Raw genomic sequence first — 18265 nt, forward strand, 5'->3', positions numbered from 1 at the left:
GCCAATGGGCGCCGCGCGGTGGGCGGGGCGGGCGGGGTGGCTAGCCCGCGCGCGCCGCCATTGCGGCCAGTTCGATCGGGATCGGGAGCGGAGAGCGGAGCCCAGCGAGCCCGGAGCCAGGGAGCAGCCCCCCCCCGCCAACGGCCGGCCCCCGAGTCACCATCAACACCGCGCGGGAGGCGGCGCTGCTGCGGAAGCCAGTCACCACCACCGCCCAGCGACAGTCGCCGAGGCCGCCATGAGCAGCGAGGCCGAGACCCAGCAGGCGCCCCCGCCCGCCGCCGCCGCCCCTCTACCTGCGGCCGTGGCGGCGGAGCCCCCCGCCGCGGCGGCTGTGGCGGCTTCCGCGGGGCCCACCACGGCCGCCGCCGTCGTCGTCCCCGCCGCCGCCAAGCCCACCAACGGGGGCGGCAGCGGCAACGGAAGCAGCAACGGCGGCCTGGGCTCGGCGGCGCCCCCCGCCGGCGGGGACAAGAAGGTCATCGGTGAGGAGAAGGGCGGGGGGAGCCAGGGGGCGGGGCCTGAGGGGCGGCTGCTGCGCGCGTGCGTGTGTGTGCCTTCTTCCCCCCCGTACGCGCGCCTCGCTGATTGGGCGGAGTACCCTCATCCCCCCTTTTTGCGTCTCTAATCCCCGCTCTCTGATTGGTTGGAAGGCGCGCGCGCGCTCGAGAGAGAGGGGGGGTGGGTGGAGAGACCCTCGGCGGCGGTTGAGGCTCCTCGCGCTCCGGGTGGCAGTGCGCGTGCGCGCCCCAAAAGGGGTGGGGGAAATGAGTGGGAGGGCTAGGGCTGGAGCGCGTGGCTGCCTGGACGGGTGGGAGGGAGGGAGGGGGCGTGGCCGAGGCGACGTCTCAAGATGTCCGCCGTGCGTGCGTGCTCTGGGGGCCTTTGTGTGCCTCGGAGGAGGGTTCCGGGCGCCCTTCGTTCCTAGGGTGGGTGAGGTAGCCGTCTCTGGTGGAGCGCGGCTGCGTGGAGGCTTTGGTGGTGCTTTGGCCGTTGTTGTCTGGCTCGTCTTTAGTGACCCGTGGCTTCCAGGGGACCCTCGACTTGGATGCCCAGATGTTGTTGCACTATAACTCCCATCATCCCCCCTTGCCACAATGGTATTTGGCTCTTGTGGTCGGAGTTGTGGTGCAACATCTGGGCACCCAGTTTTGACAAGTCCTGCAATCAAGACTGCATGTAGAAGCGTGTGTTGCGGTTGCTATCGATGTTTAGCGCCAACCACTTTCTGTAATCGGCTTTGGACTAGTCTTCCCTCTAACAGGGATTCCCAGATGTTGTTGACTACAGCTTCCAGCATCCCCAGCGACTGTGGCCTTTGCTTGGGGATTATGGGAGTTGTAGTTAACAGCATCTGGGAATCTGTTAGAGGGGATGCTGTTCTGGCCACATTTTGTGGTGCAAGCCTGAACAGTTTATGTGCTAATCTGCCTATACTAAGTCAGACCATTAGTCCACCTATCTCAGGATTGCCAGCTCTGACTGACAGTAGCTTTTTAGGGTTCCAGGCAGGAGTCTTTCCCAGTCCTACTGTCAGATGCTGTCAGGAATTGAATCTGGACTTTCTGCATATGCAAAGCAACTGCACTGCAAATACAAATGCGGTTCCACTGAGCTACAGTCCTTTCCCAGAGAACTGGTATTTATCAAGGGCAGGAGTCTGCCTATGGGGAGTGTCCCTGATACATAGAATGCTGCCTTATACTGAGGCAGACCATTTGTCCCTGTATTGACTACACTGACGGGCAGCATCTCCTGGTTTCAGACAGGATTTCTTTCGCAGCCCCTCCTGGAGATCCCAGAGATTGACTCTGGGACTTCCTGCATGGAATACAGAGGCTCTTTCACTGAACTACAGTTCTTCTCCCAGCTTGCGTTTTTAGGCTTGTGTCTAAAAAGCCCTGGCACTTTCCCCCTTGCTCCTTTTTGGAGCTGTTCACAAGTTAGGCATTACTAGCTTTCAAACGATCCCCCTTCTGCATTGTGCTGCCTTGCAGTGTTTGGCGACAGCCATGAGCAGGCCAGGGGCATATCTCTCTGCTGTGAAAAGCTTCTTCTACTGATTTCTTCACGTTCAGAGATGTTAAAGGCACGAGAGCAGGTTGGATTCCCCCTGCCCCAATAGTTGGCAACCTTGCATGAGCATACACGCTATTTGATGTCAGTGCTTGATTATTTTGCCATTTGGGATGCGTAAGGTCTACTGGCGTCAGCTGTGAGTTGAAAAGCCCGCTGCTTTGCACATGGCACACTTACAGCTGCAGGCTTTTTGTGTGTCTTTGCAAGCAAGTTCAGTTGAATTTAGCAGGTTTTACTTTTGAGTGAACATGATCAGGCAACATGTCTTCCGGGGGGGATGTGTACCCAAGAAATGACACAAGTTATCTCCCTCCCTGCACATTTCCTTTAGTTCCATGTTTTCAATTAGAACATATGCATTTAAGGTTAGTATTATTATATTTAATATTTTATGACTGTATTGAATAATAGATGCAGTGTATTAAATAAAACAACCTGAAAGATGAAGAAAAAAAATTGCTAAGTGCCATTGAACTTAATGGCACTTAAGTTAGCCACGACTAACTTGTCAAGATAAGCTTTTTGGATATGCAGCCCTCTGTTCTCAACCAACCGGGATGCCTCCCAAGTCACGGTACGAAGGATTGCATCATTGGCATATATGTGGAATGCTTCAAATTTACGAAGCAGTCAGCATACACTACATTAGTAGCCCTTACAACCGTTTTTAACCTCTCTTCTGGTCACCGCTGGCAATCTGAATTTCATGTTGGGCAAGAATTAAGACTTAATTCTCTTTAAAAACATTTTTTAGCTGTGCCTCTACAGGTCATGGCAGCTTCAGCAGCACTTAAGCACACCTAGAGCACTGCTAATATTCCCACTCACCTTTTGTGTGTGTGTACTGGTCAACCTTTTAAAAAAAAATCTCAAGAAGGCACCTACAAATGACCCCCCTCTCGTTTCCTGGTACAATCTAGAGATAAAACATTGGTGACTGGTGTGAACTGGCTGTTAGGAATGTTATCACTGCTTCAGGTGCTGCAGAAGGCATTGCTGGCTGCAAGTGCAGAGCGGGGAAAGAGGTTCTGGGGGGAAACTAGCCCCCTCCGACACCTCCCCGAAGCAGGGGAGTACAAAAAGTTTGCAGGTGGGTATGCTTTCTGAGATTAGTTGCGAGACTTTCTTACCACAATCTCGTAAGCTGTGTTCGCAGAGATTCTCAGATGTTGACTACAACTCCCATCATCCCCAGCCAAAGTATGTTGCAGCTGGGGATGATGGGAGCTGTAGTCTGCATCTGGGCATCTCTGTTACAGGGAGTACTGCTTGTAAGGTAGGCTGGTAGCAACCCAACACCTCCCCACCCACCCCCCATTGCAGGGTTTGGGAAGTAAGGCTGAGAGGGTCCTAAACTGTCTGAAACCATCCGGTGAAATATTGTCAATGGACTTGAGCTCATCCTTAACTGCTACACTGCAACAGCTCTTACAGTGCTAAATCACAATAGTGGATACAAATGATGATGTTTCTGTGACCTATTGAAGCAAGTTCAGTTGAATTTAGTAGGATTTACTTTTATCCCCAGCACAGCATCCTACCAATTGGGCTGTTGCTGGTGTCAGTGTTCCCTCTAACAGGGATTTCCGGTTGTTGTTGGTTACAACTCCCAGAATCCCCCGCTGCAATGGCTTTTGCTTGGGGATTATGGGAGTTGTAGTCAACAACATCTGGGAATCCCTGTTAGAGGGAACACTGGCTGGTGTCTGTCTTTAGATTGTGAGCCCTTTGGGGCCCAGGAGCCACTTTATATTTTATTTATTTATTTCTATGTAAACTGCTTTGGGAACACTTGTTGAAAAGCTGTATATCAATATTCACTGTACATTCCAATTTCTGTTTTGAAACCTTTCATATGCAGATTGTCCTGGAAAGTTGAAGCAGTGTTAGCCCCTTTGTGAGTGCAGAGTCGGAATCTTGCCGTGGCAGCAGTGTTCCCTCTAACAGGGACTCCCAGATGTTGTTGACTACAACTCCCATAACCCCCAGTTGCAGTGGCCTTTGGCTGAGGATGATGGGAGTCGTAGTCAACATCTGGGAACCTCTAACAACAGGGAACACTGCACTGAAAGAGTTCGTGGCAGAGGAGACCAGCTGCCATTCGTAACACAGCAGCTGTGTTAAGCGGTCTCCTGGGGGAAGCTTGGAGTGTGAGGCGATGATTGTATTCAGCTTTGATCTGTGATAGAACTGGTGCCTGAGGGGGTGTGTGTGTGTGTGTGTGTGTGTGTGTGTGTACGTACACCTTTGTAATAAGAGGTGGGGGCCCCGTGTCAGCTTTGCAAGCCTTAACTTGTGCTCTTGTTTCCTCTCTCTTGTAGCAACGAAGGTTTTGGGGACAGTGAAATGGTTTAACGTAAGGAACGGCTATGGCTTCATCAACAGGTGAGAAGGGACTGGCGACCCCGGTGCTTGTGTGTCAATTGCAATATCTGAGCAAGTCAAATACGTGCTTTCAGGCCAGTGATGTTATTGGCCCTTTAATCCCATGCCTTGATGCTGGTATAGGAGTTCCCATCCCATCCTGCTTGTACTTCTTGGCGTTCTATGTCAGTGGGTCGATTTAGGGGTCTCTCCCTGAAAACATTGGTATGCTGTTTTGGACAGTGTTATCGTGACAGTTCTATGTTGGTCTGCATAGGGAGCTGCCATATACTGAGTCAGACCCTTGGTCCATCTGGCTCTGTATTGTCTACGCCAGGGCTGCTCAGCTTCAGCCCACCTGCAGATGTTGACCTACAACTCCCATAATCCCTGGCTGTGGGCCACTGTGGCTGAGGATTATAGGAGTTGTAATCCAAAAACAGCTGGGGGCCTAAGTTGAGTAGGTCTGGTCAACACAGACTGGCAGCAGCTTCTCCAAGGTTGCCAGCAGGAGTCTCTCAGCCCTACCTTAGAAAGAGAAAGCAGTCTAGACAGCCACACTCCTAAAGGAGTTGCAGAGCTCACTGTGGTTACAAACAGAACATGACTCAACACAAGTGGTGTGGCCAAAGTTAGGAAGTGATTGTATCCCTCAGCTGAAGAGCCCCCTTCCCCACAAGTTCAGCTTGGTTGCATGCCCCACACTCCCAAGAAAGGAATTGCAAAGCAAAGCAGAGGGGTTGGCCCTGAAGGGTCTGGAAGGCAGGCAGGAGAGGATGGAAGGAGAGCTCCCCTCCCTGGCACGGCCCACTCCAGGTGGTTGCTGGTTTCCGAACTTCAGACATGGAAGATCAAGTCCCATGACCCTGATTAAAAGTCCTGGAAGCCGGTGGGCTTACTTGGCCTAAGGCTAACCTTGCCATTTGCAGGAGAAGCTCCCCCACAGGATATACACTCTAAACAGAGCTTACACGTGCCTGGGGCCGCAGGTGGGACAACAGTTTGCTAAACCGGTTGCACAGAAAGATCAAGTCCCATCACCCTGCACCGGGCACAGCCCTTTTGAAGGTCTTGCCTCCACCCGAGGAAGCAACTAACATGTGAATTCCAGGAACTGGCTTGTTCCAGCCACCACGATCTAGAACATTTCCCAGCATCTTTAAGACTTGCGTGGGTCACACTTCACTGCTCTGTGCAGATGATCTCTTGCCTTAAGGGGGCCTCTCTTTGGTTCTTGACTAAGCTAGCCAGATCCACTAGATCTTATAAAACGGTTCCAGCAACTTTTTGTGGGTTTACGGAAACAGGAAATAGGCATGAGTCTATAAAACAAAGTTATAATCAAGAGAAGCAGCCACCGAAATGAAGCCAACGCAACTTCCAATGGAAGCAGTAAGTGGCTATGGGTGATGGAAAACTTGACTGGCTCTAGTTATTTTTCAACAGAAGTGCTGCTAATTAGATTGCAAGCCATTGGGCCTAACCCAGAGAAATGCCCTGCAGTTTTTTTTTTTTAAAATCTCTTCAAAGGCATTGCAATTGAGAAACATCTAGTCAATAAAAATACTAGAGCTTACTTTACTTTTCCGTCACTCATACACTTGCCCACGGTGGTTTCCACAGTTGGCTTCTGCAGGCATCCCATTGCAGTGCCTTACTTGTATATTTTACTTACTTATTTAGCATAACTTTATACCGCCCAAAACGCAAGTTCTCTGGGACAATAAAAACAACCAATAAGAAGATGAACATATTTCAACAACTAAAATTTAAAAAGTTAGAACTATTAAAACAATATCAGATTATTTGTAGTATTTACAATTATTTGTTGTGCAAATCGTGTTGACCCATGTTAGTCACATGCTGTTGCAATGTTAGCATTTCTGGAATTGGGTTGACACAGTGTTCTCCTTTGTCTGCAGTCAAGTGTGTGTTTGTGTGTGTGTAGTGGGGAGGGGTCTTAGGAAAGAGGCAATATTCCCCCCAACCTTGGCCGCTTCACCCTGAGGCCTTCTCTTTGTGTTTGTGGACATTTTCTTGTAGTGTTCATAGCAGTCTAGAGTGGGGATTCTCAATGCTGGGTCTCCAGATGTCATTGGACTTCAGCTCCCATCATCTCCATCTGAAGACCCAACGCTGAGAATCTCTGGTCTAGAGTGCTGAATAGCAGCACTGGTGAAACAGTGCTCTGCCCGCTGTTTTAACTACCAGTTCATCTTGGCCGATATGCAGCTGTGTCTTAAATAGAGCTGTGAAAGCCTGGGAAAAAATGGGGGGAAGTGTTTTACCCCATGGAATCCCCCCCAAAAAAAGAAAAAGCTTGTGTTTGTGGGTTCCCCTGGCCTTCACATCTCTAGTTTTGAAGATCAAGCTCCTTGACAGAAAAGTGGGATATACATGTAAAAAATAAACATAATTTTAAAAAGGAGTTGAGGATTTTGCTGGGCAGAAGCCAGAAGAGCTTAGTTAGGAACCAAAGATAGGCCCCTTAAGGCAGGAGTGTGAAGAGAGCATCTGTACAGGGTGGCGAGGGCCAGTCCCCAGAATTCACATGAGCGTGTTAGTTGCTTCCCTGGATGGAGGCCATTTTCTTTCTTTCTTTCTTTCTTTCTTTCTTTCTTTCTTTCTTTCTTTCTTTCTTTCTTTCTTTCTCTGTGTAAACCACCCTGAGCCGTTTTTGGAAGGGCGGTATAGAAATCAAATTAATAATAATAATAATACCTTCAAAATGGCTGTGCCCTGTGCAGGGTGATGGGACTTGATCTTTCTGTGCATCTGGTTTAGCAAACTGTTTGTTTGTTTGTTGTTACATTTATATACTGCCTTTCATTAAAACAATCCCAAGGCAGTTTACAGCAAAATTTAAAAACAAGATTGTAAAAAAGACACACCTGTTGTTCCACCTGCGGTCCCATGCATGCATGCTTGTAAACTCTGCTTGGCACACAGAAAACCCTCCCTGTGGGGAGCTTCTCCTGCAAATGGCAAGGCTAACCTTAGGCCAAGTAAGCCCACCGGCTTCCCGTTGCAGACTTCCAACCCACAGTGGTCTGTGTGGTTAATGCAGTGTCCAGTATGCCAGCCCTGACACACATCACAAGCTCTATTTTTCATTTGTCTGCTTTTAAATGTTCCCCTCTAAACATAAAGCCAGTTTGGGCGGACAGTAGATCTTGTGATTAGAAATAGAAAAAGTAAGGTGCCGGATTGGAATATTCCTCCAGAGATTGTTCCCGTCAAGAGTTTTGATCAAATATGAATGAAAATGTTTCTATGGAAAAGAGCTTTTCTGTGTCCAAGGCCGCATTTTGGCTCCCTTTCGACTCAACCGGCTTGGTGCTTGTCGCTGGAGTTGCAAGGGTTTTCAGGAAGAAATGTGAACCTTCCCAGTGAGTGCGTGCCCCATATTTTTAGCTCCAGCAAGTCATGGGTGTGAACCGTGGGAGGGAGTGGAGTCGTGTAAGCTGCTCCTTGGCAAGACCCCAAAGCTGGCTTGTAGGCTGGCCTCTGTCCAGAACTCAGTGCCACTCCTTGCCGGAGAATGCTTGTTCTTCATGTCACATCTTCTGACTGGAAGGCTTGTTGTTTTTCAGGAATGACACCAAGGAAGATGTGTTTGTCCACCAGGTAAGCCTCTTGCTGCAAGTGATGGGGTGTGTGCCTTGGCTGAGAGGGAGGGGAGGCTCTCCGTGCTGCTGATGGGAAATCAGTTGCTTCGAAAGAAAAGGAGAATCTTTTCTTCTGAAGTGCAAAAGTTATAGGGGTTCTTAGCCTGCAGTTGACCAGCACGGTCAGCACTGCTTGGTTTGTGGTCTCAGACTGCTGCTTTCCTTCCAAATCGCCCTTTCCCTCTTGCATCCCTCTATGTGCTTGTTGGCCCCCTGCGTTTTGCATTTGGCCCCTCGCCCGGCATTATACCCTGCCTTCGTTTGTATCTTTCCCTCTTGACAGCAGTTGGGTTCACAAACAAACGTCTGGCACAACAGGGAAAAGAGAGCTGAGCAAAGCCCTTGGCTTCCTCACGCATCTTTACCCTGTTTTGGGTGGTGTCATCTGCCTTGATGCTCCACTGTGGGAGCTGAGGCTTCGTCCTGATTGGGGATGAGGCTCTTTTGGAGCTGCTGCTTTTTCTTGGCCCTTTCTGAATTTAACCGTGTTGCTAGTTCCAAAATAAAGAGCACCACTGTACCCCCCAAGTTCTCGTGATAGACTTCTCTGCCTTGGGATGTGGTGATGGGGCGAGATGAATTCCTGGAGGACAAGTCTACTACTTTCTACTACTTTCAACAAAAGTATTTGTGCACTACCCGGAGCCTTTGGATGGCTAGGGTGGTATAGAAATGTAATAAATAAAATAAGCTCCTGAAGTGGTTTACATAAATAAATAAGATGGTTCCCTCTCTCCAAAGGGCTCACAGTCTAAAAACAGACATATGAGGTACAGTCCCTGGAAGGATGTTGTGGCGGGGTTGGATAGGCCCGGTTGCTCACCCCCAGCTTAAAATAAAGAAAATCGTCACTTTTAAAAGATGCCGCTTCACTCAGCAAGGCTAAAGGCCACCTCCAGGCTGTCTCTGGGGAGCAACAGCAGGAGAGAGGGCATGCCTTCATCTCCTGCTTGTGGGCTTCCCAGAAGCAAGGCTCTTCTTACGTTCAGAGATATCTCCCCCCCCCCCAATAGCTTTATCCTTCATGAATATAACCAGGTGCTTGAACCAGTGCTGAAGGATTTGGAACCAGTGGGTCAGCTGTTCTACGCCTATGGAAAGTTCAAACCCTTGCTTGGCCCAGTTGTAGAGATTGTATTGCTCCGGGGTGCTGATCATGAAAAACCTTGTAGAGATTGAAGGGGACGCGAAGCCGGCGCCGGTTTTCGACTCGAGCACCCCCGCGGAGCAGGCGAGACGTGCCTGTTGCTTGCACGAAGGCCTTGCTGGCCGTGGCGCGTTCCTAGTGTCTAGCCACCCTGGGTGCCGACCAGGCTCCCCTTTCCTGGGCGGAGTGAGGGAGACGGGGGCGCCGTGGCGTGGCCCCCGCTCCTGGCTGTGGCCAGCTTCTGCTGCTGCGACAGAACGAGGGCATTGGGGCTGCTTCCGCTGTCCAATTAACAAATGGGGTGAGTGGCCGCCGTCAGCACAATTCAGCGCTCTGCCCAGTGCAGCTGTTACTATTGACACCGAAAAGTGTTTGGTGAGCAAACGCTGAAGGTCAGCTTAATGCAAGTGGTCACGTGGCTGGCTGAGGATGCGAGGAAAGCCTGTTGCTCTCTTTCCCCCCAGAGGCCAGTTCGGGAGGGGCGGGCTGATGCCAGCTTGTCAACGGATTTCCCTGCATTGCATTGGAAGAGCTGCTGCTCCCGTCTCATTCCTCTCGAGCCAGATTTGGCTTGGCAAGTTAGAACCTAAGCACAGCCCTGCTGGATCAGGCCCCAGGCCCATCTAGTTTCCCACTAGATGCCTCTGGGGAGCCCCCAGGCAAGAGGTCTGTGCATGCCCTCTTCTCTCCTGCTGCGGCTCCCCTGCAACTGGTATTTGGAGGCATCTTGCCTCTGAGGCTGGAGCTGGCCTAGAGCCCTCCAACTAGTAGCCACGGATAGACCTGTCGTCTTCCATGAATTCATCGAGACCCCCCCCCCCCGAAGCCATCCATGCTGTTGGCTGTCGCCACATCCAGTGGCAGAGAATTCCATAGGTGGATTATGCGTTGTGTGGGGAAAGTACTTCTTTTTGTCAGTCCTAAATGTCTTGGCAATCAGGACCCCTGGTTCTAGTGTTGTGCAAGAGGGAAGGGGATTTTTCTCCATCAGCTTAGACCTGGAGGGGACACAGTAAGCCATATTGTCCACCAAGTCGTCCCCAGATAACCAGGGATGATGGGAGCTGTCGTTCAGCAGCGGCTGAATTGTGCCCAAGGCGATCCTCCTCCTTCCATCCTCTTCTCAAGCATTGTTGCCGCTGGGTGTGGCCTCAGCCCAGACGTGGCCGCTTGTGAAACCAGGGCGCTCCCGGGTGCGAATGCCTCAATCTGCCGCGTTCTCTCCTCAGACGGCTATAAAGAAAAATAACCCCAGGAAGTACCTTCGCAGTGTAGGAGACGGAGAGACTGTGGAGTTCGACGTGGTTGAAGGAGAAAAGGTGAGCGGGCCACGCTGCTCCCTCCTTTGGCTTCTGGGCGGGTGGGCTGGGTAGAGGCTGCCATCAAGGTGCTCCTGCCTTCTGGAGGGCTGCCCAGCGCCAACCCTCCTCCATCATCCCAAACTGGTGTTGGCCACTGTGGCCGGGGGTGATGGGAGTTGTAGTCCAAAGCCCGCTGGAAGGCTGCCGTGATGTATTTCCCTGGTGTAGTTGAGCCGCCACCCCTGCCTTTCTTTTCCCTGCTCCTTCCCGGCGGCTCTTCCAGGGAGCAGAGGCCGCCAACGTTACAGGTCCCGGCGGCGTCCCAGTGCAAGGCAGTAAGTACGCAGCAGACCGTAACCAGTACCGAAGATATCCGCGGCGCAGAGGCCCTCCACGCAACTACCAGCAAAACTACCAAAACAGTGAGAGCGGGGAGAAGAACGAGGGCTCGGAGAGCTTGCCGGAAGGCCAGTCCCAGCAGCGCCGCCCTTACCGCCGGAGGCGGTATCCCCCGTACTACACACGCCGGCCTTACGGCCGCCGGCCACAGTATTCCAATGCTCCTGTGCAAGGAGAGATAGTGGAGGTAAGGAGGGCTCCCTGCTGCCCTCGGGGGGGTGGGTGGGGGGGTAGCACTCTGCGCTGCTGGGATTGAAGTGGTATTTTATTATTATAAAATAATATTATAAAACTCGGTTGCTGACCAGAAAAAGGAAGGGCGGGGGGTGCATCAGAACATAATATCCAAAACCTGTAATACAGAGAGATGAAAGGGCTGTAGAAGATGCCATAACGTGTCCGATCCTGTTGGCAGTCCGAAGAAATTGGGCCACATTATAGGTAACCTCAGTGTCTCGACCCGGAAGTAAATGGCTGATGCAAGATTGATCTGCACGGCCACAGCCGCTGCTTAGATGTGGATCAATGAGAGCAGCCCGAAAGTCATTATAAAATTTGCAATATAATAGAATGAGTAATTGACTCGACCGCTTTATCGCCACGCAAAGAAAGATGCGCTAAGTAAGGGGCTTCCTTGTCCCTGCCTTCTAAAACCGCAGAGGGAAATGCGTGGAAGCGAGCTAAAGAGAATGTTCTATATTGGAGAGCCACAGGTTAATTTAAATATCTGGCGGGAGAAACCTCAAATAAAGGCAGACCCTAAACCGCTCTATCGGACAAGTGAGCCACATCCAGTAGTGAGGATGCCGTTTGTGGAAGTTTGGAAGGGCCCGTGCCGTTCCCCCTTGCCCTGTGGGCCAGCCAGAAGTGGACGGACCCACACAGGGCAGTGGGGTCCTGCCCTTGCAGTCTGATGCCTCCCCTGTGCTGAAATCCCCCCAATTCCTGGGCTGTCCACTGAACTCCTGAAAGCCAAGCCAGGCCGCTGTGTCACCTATGAAGAACGGGGCTGCTTTGAGCAACGGCACCCAGCCGTCGCCCAAGTTAAGCCACGTGCAGCAGCTCGTCGTTCTGGGGGTTGGGGGCAATTTAGTGGATTGGTGGGTCCTGATGAAAGGGCGTGGCCTCCTCCGTGGTTTTTGATGCATTTGTGATCCGCCTGCTCAGTGGATCTCCTCCTCTTTCCCACCTGCCAGGGTGCCGACAGCCAGGGTTCAGGAGAACAAGGCAGACCTGGCAGACAGAACATGTATCGGGGTTACAGACCACGCTATCGCAGGTGAGCTTCTGCCCCACCCCTCTGGGGCGCGGGCGTGTCTCTTCCCTGCTAGGGAAGGGCAGGGAGATGCTTAACAGCTTGTCGGCCTTTCAGGGGTCCTCCTCGTCAACGACAGCCTAGGGAGGAAGGCAACGAAGAAGACAAGGAGAACCAAGGTGATGAGGCCCAGGGTCAGCAGCCACCTCAGCGTCGGTACCGACGTAACTTCAACTACCGACGCAGACGCCCAGAAAACCCTAAACCACAAGATGGCAAAGAGACAAAGGCAGCCGAAACACCAGCTGAGAACACGTCCGCTCCCGAGGCCGAGCAGGGCGGGGCTGAGTAAATGCCGGCTTACCATCTCTACCATCATCCGGGTGCGTGCCTGTGGAACTCCTTTCCCCAAGAGCTCTGTCGTGTCCAGCAGAGGGGAAAGGGCTTGGCAGCTGATTAAATTGGCAGCTCATAGGCCTGTTGCCAGGTTTCTCAACCTTGGGTCCCCAGGTGATGATGTACTACAACGCCTATTGTTCCCCGCCACAATGACTGCAGGGAATGATGGGGGTTGTACTCCCAACTACATGTGGAGACTCAAGGCTGAGAACCCCTGTTTTCAGTTAGAGGCTTAGAAAGTGCCCAATGAACTGTAAAGTGTGCCGTCAAGTTGATTTCGACTCCTGGCGCCCGCAGAGCCCTGTGGTTGTCTTCGGTAGAATACAGGAGCGGTTGACCATTGCCCCCTCCCGCACAGTACGAGATGATGCCTTTCAGCATCTTCCTCTATCGCTGCTGCCCGATATAGTATCAGCGGGGATTCGAACTGGCAACCTTCTGCTTAACATTTCCCCGCTGAAGTGTACAAGGGGGCTATCCTCAAATGGGCTTAGGCCCTGGGTATCTAAGAGAGCGTCTTCTTCACTCTGAGCCCCACCGCCCATTGAGGTCATCGGAGGAGGTCTGTCTCCAGTTACCGCCAACTCGTTTAGTGGCTACACAGAGAAGGGCCTTCTCGGTCATTGCCCCAAGATTGTGGAATGCGCTCCTTGTTGAGATACAATTCTCCCCATCTCTGGCAATTTTTTAAAAAAACACCTGAAAACCCATCTTATTATACGCCCAAGCTTTCTCAACTTCTTAAATTTTTTAGGTTTTAATCTCTGGTTTATTTTAAAATTGTTTTAAGTTCTTGTATATGTTTTTAACGTGTTTTATGCTATGCTGTTGTTAACTGCCCAGAAACGAAAGTTTGGGGTGGTGTACAAATGGATAAATAAATAAATGTGTGAACTTCTGAGCTGGCCCTATAAAATCTTCATCAGTCGTGAGTCAAATGAAGTGTTCCTGTTGAGAGCTGACTAGGTTAGAGCCTTTTCCTAAGCAGAGGTACGTTTTGCATTGGAGAGCGTTCTGTCATGCGGATCTCCCATCTGCAGGTGAAAGTGGTACCGCGTAGCACAGGTTAAGGACCTCATCTGGTGAGAGAGAGGCTCGGAGTCGGTGTATCTGTGGTGCCATGTGGGGGGAATCTCAGAACCAAATCTGCGGCTAACCTTTATGGGATGTGGATTTTGCCCAGCTGGTTAAGGTCATAACGCTTCTTGTCTTTCTCTTTTCAGTTTAGTCATCAAAGAAGAGAGAGTATGAAGTAAAAGAGAAATATGAAATTCCAGCAATAAGAAATGAAAAGAAGAATTGGAACTGAAGACCTTAAGTGCTTGCTTTTTGCTGTTGACCAGATAACTCGAACTATCTGCATTATCTATGCAGCATGGAATTTTTATTATTTTTACCTAAAGCAGTCTCCTTTTGGGAGCCACAAACATGTTTTTTAAAGGCCTGTTTTTTCTCAATACACCTTTAAAGGTTTTTAAATTGTTTCATATCTGGTCAAGTTGGGATTTTTAAGAACCTCATTTTTAATTTGTATGAAAAATACACCTGATTTTTTCAAGTCAAACTGCAAGCATCTCTTAATAAAGGTCTTAAGAATTGCCTGGCATGGTGTGGCATGCTTATGATTCTCTTTAAAACTGTCCAGAAACAAATTCCTCTTTGGAAAATCCTTAGGCATGAATGTGTTGTCCATTTCATATGTGGGAAAGCCTTCTGAGAGCAGAGTTAACTTAATATTTTGGAATTGGAAAAGGTGCAGAGGCAAGCAAGATGATCAGAGGCTTGGAGCACCTTCCTTATGAGGCAAGGCTACAACTCTGGGTGGGATATGATAAGAGGCTTATACAATATATATAAATTATACAATTGTTGCAGTGGGTGATAGGAGTTGTAGTTCAGCAACATCTGGAGGACTACAGGTTGGGAACGCCTGCCAGGTGATGGCCACTGGCTTGGATGGCTTAGAAGGGCTTAGACAAATTCATGAGGGACATCCTCTCAATAGCTACTAGTCTGCTTCAAGGCTCGGGCAGGATGCTTCCAAATACCAGTTGCCGGGGAGCAATGGCAGGAGAGGAGGCATGCCTCCGTCTCCTAGGGCCAAAGAGCTCTGAGAATGAGGGTGTGGAGGAGTGATTCTGGAAATCACTGGAGGTGAACCTCACTGAGCCCTTGTGAAGATCATATTATCCCACAATTGCATCGTAGCTGGCATCCCCTCATGTCAATCTTAACCCCAGCGAGTCCAAGCGTTTACTGGGAAAGCAGCCGTCACTGGTAAGAGGCCAAAGGAATCGGGGGCATTTGACCTGCTGGAAACATGAAACCAGTTGAAATCGTAAACCAAGAAGCAGGCATGTAGTGTCCAGGACTTGGAAGGCTGCAGGGACGTGGCAATTCAGTTTCACCAAGGAGCTCATCTGCTCTAAAGCTCTGCTTCCCTGCCGCCTCCTTTTGTAAGGGGATGACCCCCCCCCCCCTAAAATGTAGGTGTTAAATCCCACTTAGATCTGCATTTACTCCAAAGGGAACAGGACTTGGAATTTAAGACTCTCCTGATTTCTAGTACCAAAAAATGGGATAACCCTTGTAATAAAGCAAATATTGAGGTATTGGATTAAATAGCACCATCTTTTAGATAGTGCCTTAAGCTGTCCTCTCACATGAGCTGTTCAAAATTCTTTAGAAACTAGGCTATCCAAGACTTCTTCCCCTGAGGGTGCAACAGAATGATTCTTGGCACAGCACGTCAAAAGGAGCCTGCTTCTCAGTTTGACGGTCGAAGAGCCATGGTTCAAATGGTTAGCCATGGTTAGGTTAGGACTGAAAGCCAGTTTCAAGCCCTCCGCTGTGAAGGTTATCTTTTCAGCCTCCCCTACTTTGGGGGGTTCTGGTGGTGAGTTAGAAAGTTGGCAATGAGACATGAATGATGGGATCGAACTGCCATATAGGGATAATTGGGAAGGGTGGTGTGTCACTTGAGCAAAGTCATCTTGTGTAGATTACACTTGGTAAGTTCAAGAAATTGTGTGTCACAATTTTCTGTTAATGTGCTTGCAAAAGGGGAAGTAAAAGAACCACTTGAAATCTGTAGTTCTTCAGCTTCAAACATTCATTTTTATTGAGGCTGGGTTGTTTATGGAGATTTTGGTCTCTGTAGGTAATTGGGAAGTATGACAAAACAAATCCTAACCCTTTTGGTACATCTCTTTGTGTCTGAACCATGTGCATTCAAGACAACTTGAATGCGTTTGAAATTTAGAAATGTGGATCTTACAGTTCAAACATTTTGGCGAAAGATACATTCCGTGGAATTTTGCAGAATTTGCTGGCTATACTGGGACCTCAATGAATTTAAAGGATGATAAAAGCTAGAACTTATAATACCGAACTAGGTAGTATTAGTATAAATGAAAACTTATTAGAACTTCTAATACTGAACTAGGCCCAAGTTCAGCCTGCAGTTAAAAGGGCTGGAGCCTCAATCCTTGGAGAACAGTGGCCTGTAGATCACACTGACCAAGATGAGCCAAAGATCTGGCTTGGAATAAAGAGCTTCATAATGAATGTAAGACTCAAACTCTAGAAATGTGACCCCTTGAGGACTGGCCTTTCTGTATGAATGAAATGCTTTTCTTATTTTAATAACCCTGAAGTTTCTTAGCTGCTGGTGTTACGATCTGTACTGAAAATGTTGTGTTTCCAACAAGAGGGCATTTGTTTATTATTTATTTAACATTTTTATACCACTCAAAACTTGCATCTCTGGGTGGTTTGCAACAAAACAAAATAAATGACAACAGAAAAAGTTAAAACATTACAACAATTGAAAATTTTAAAACTGTTAAAACACTTAAAACTGTATTTAATTAAGAGCCTGGGTGAACAGGGCTTTAGATTGTGAAGGGAGTATAGCAACGCAAAATCTTTTGAGTTGAACTAATTTATATTTATTTATTTAAAAATATGTATACCCTGCCCCTCCAGTACACTACTGGTCAGGGTGGCTCACAACATTAATAAAATAGATACGATGTAAAAAGACTAAAATGATACTTAAAATTACATTTTTTAAAAGTTTCATATTAGAAGTTACTTTTAAAGTTAAAAATAAGTCACCTTCCGTTGTGCAGTGGGAAAATGCTTGACTAACAAGCAGAAGGTTGCCCATTCGAATCCCTGCTGGTATGATTCCCAGACTTTCCTCTGTGGGGCAGCAGTGATACAGGAAGATCATCTCATATTGTGCGGGAAATGGCAATGGTAAACCTCTCCTGTATTCCAGTGTAGATTCTATGGTAGCAAATGAGAGTGGAGTCATGGTGTGTATTGAAAATCTCATCTGCTACCAGAGAATCTACACTCAAAACACCTCAGAAACAACAGAACCCTGAACCCCATGGGTTAGAAACCCATGGGGTGGCTGGCACCCTCTGTTCACTACACTGCCACTCGCTCTGGGCCACCCCAGCACCCCCCAAGTGCAGTTTGGGGGCTGCTGAAACCTCCATGATTCCCTATGGAGAAAAACCTTAAAGATGTGTAAACTTCAACAAATCACCAAAAATCAGCCCTCTGCCCAAATCCTTTGAAAAAGTTCTGGTAGCTTCCTTTACCCCCTTGGGCACTGCCACCAACCCCACACTGCTCTAGGCCACCCCTTTCCCCCAGACGTGAAGCGATACACCTCCATGATACCTTATCGGGGGAAACCTTAAAGGCGCGTAAATTTCAACAATTCACCAAAAATCAGCCCTTTGCCCAATCACCCTGCAATTGGGGTGGTAGCCTCCACCCATTAGGCACTACCACCCCATCCCACTCTTCTGCCCCAGATCCAACTTTATGCCCCAAATCTGCCCCAAAGACACTAAAACTTCAACAATTCACCAATAACCAGCCCTTTGCCCAATTCCTCTGCAATTTGGGCGGTAGCCTCTACCCATTAGGCACGTAACTTAAACTGAGTAGTACCTCACTGCCTTGCGGGTGGGAGTGGGGTGTAGTTGGCACATGGCAGTTGACAACTGGCACTGTTGAAAAGCAGTCAAAATGAATAGAAGAAATGAAGGTGTGTAATGAATCGTCATAAGGATTCATTGAGTGAAAGTTACTATACACCAAAGAATACAAACACTTGAAAAATAGTGACCACACATTTTGCTCCATAACTCCACTTCTATAAGGGCTAGAGCTAAGCTTTTTCTTTTCTTTTTTTTTAATGAAAGCTGGGAATCTGGAGGAATTAACAGGAGGGATCCGAAACTCAAATCGATTCAAATTGAATCAGGCGCGATTCAATTTGTACCCGAATCTAGCCAATGGACCACAGGGGTGATTTGTTTTGTCTCTGAATCACTCGAATCAACTAGATTAGGGTACAAATTTATTTGTACCTGAATCAGTTTGCACATCGCTATTCTTACGTTTCTATGTAACCGCCTAAGTGGGGCCTGCAACTCTTCGGATGCGTCTTCTAGCAACTGTTCTTGATTTTATAGATGTCACAAGACTCCCCACTTCTGTTTGGAAGCTTGTCCCTGACCAGCCGTCTAGTCTTCCATAGTAAAAATGAATGAATGTAGGAAAACAAACCAGTCGGAGCTGTGACAGGGTTGGGTCATCCTGCACTGACTCATGGTGCCCCCCCCCT

General features: G+C 49.1%; 1 protein-coding gene across 1 annotated transcript; it reads left to right on the forward strand.

Annotated features, from left to right (window-relative positions):
* Positions 1 to 14218, forward strand: YBX1 (Y-box binding protein 1). The gene is made up of 8 exons (XM_053281051.1): positions 1 to 485; positions 4401 to 4464; positions 8037 to 8070; positions 10488 to 10577; positions 10843 to 11145; positions 12155 to 12237; positions 12331 to 12596; positions 13836 to 14218. The coding sequence occupies exons 1-7, from the start codon at positions 5 to 7 to the stop codon at positions 12563 to 12565; spliced, it is 1290 nt and encodes a 429-aa protein (XP_053137026.1). The 5' UTR covers positions 1 to 4; the 3' UTR covers positions 12566 to 12596; positions 13836 to 14218.
* The last annotated feature ends 4047 nt before the right edge of the window (positions 14219 to 18265 follow it).

Source organism: Hemicordylus capensis, chromosome 16 (assembly GCF_027244095.1).
Source record: "Hemicordylus capensis ecotype Gifberg chromosome 16, rHemCap1.1.pri, whole genome shotgun sequence".
In the NCBI taxonomy this organism is placed as follows: Eukaryota; Metazoa; Chordata; class Lepidosauria; order Squamata; family Cordylidae; genus Hemicordylus; species Hemicordylus capensis.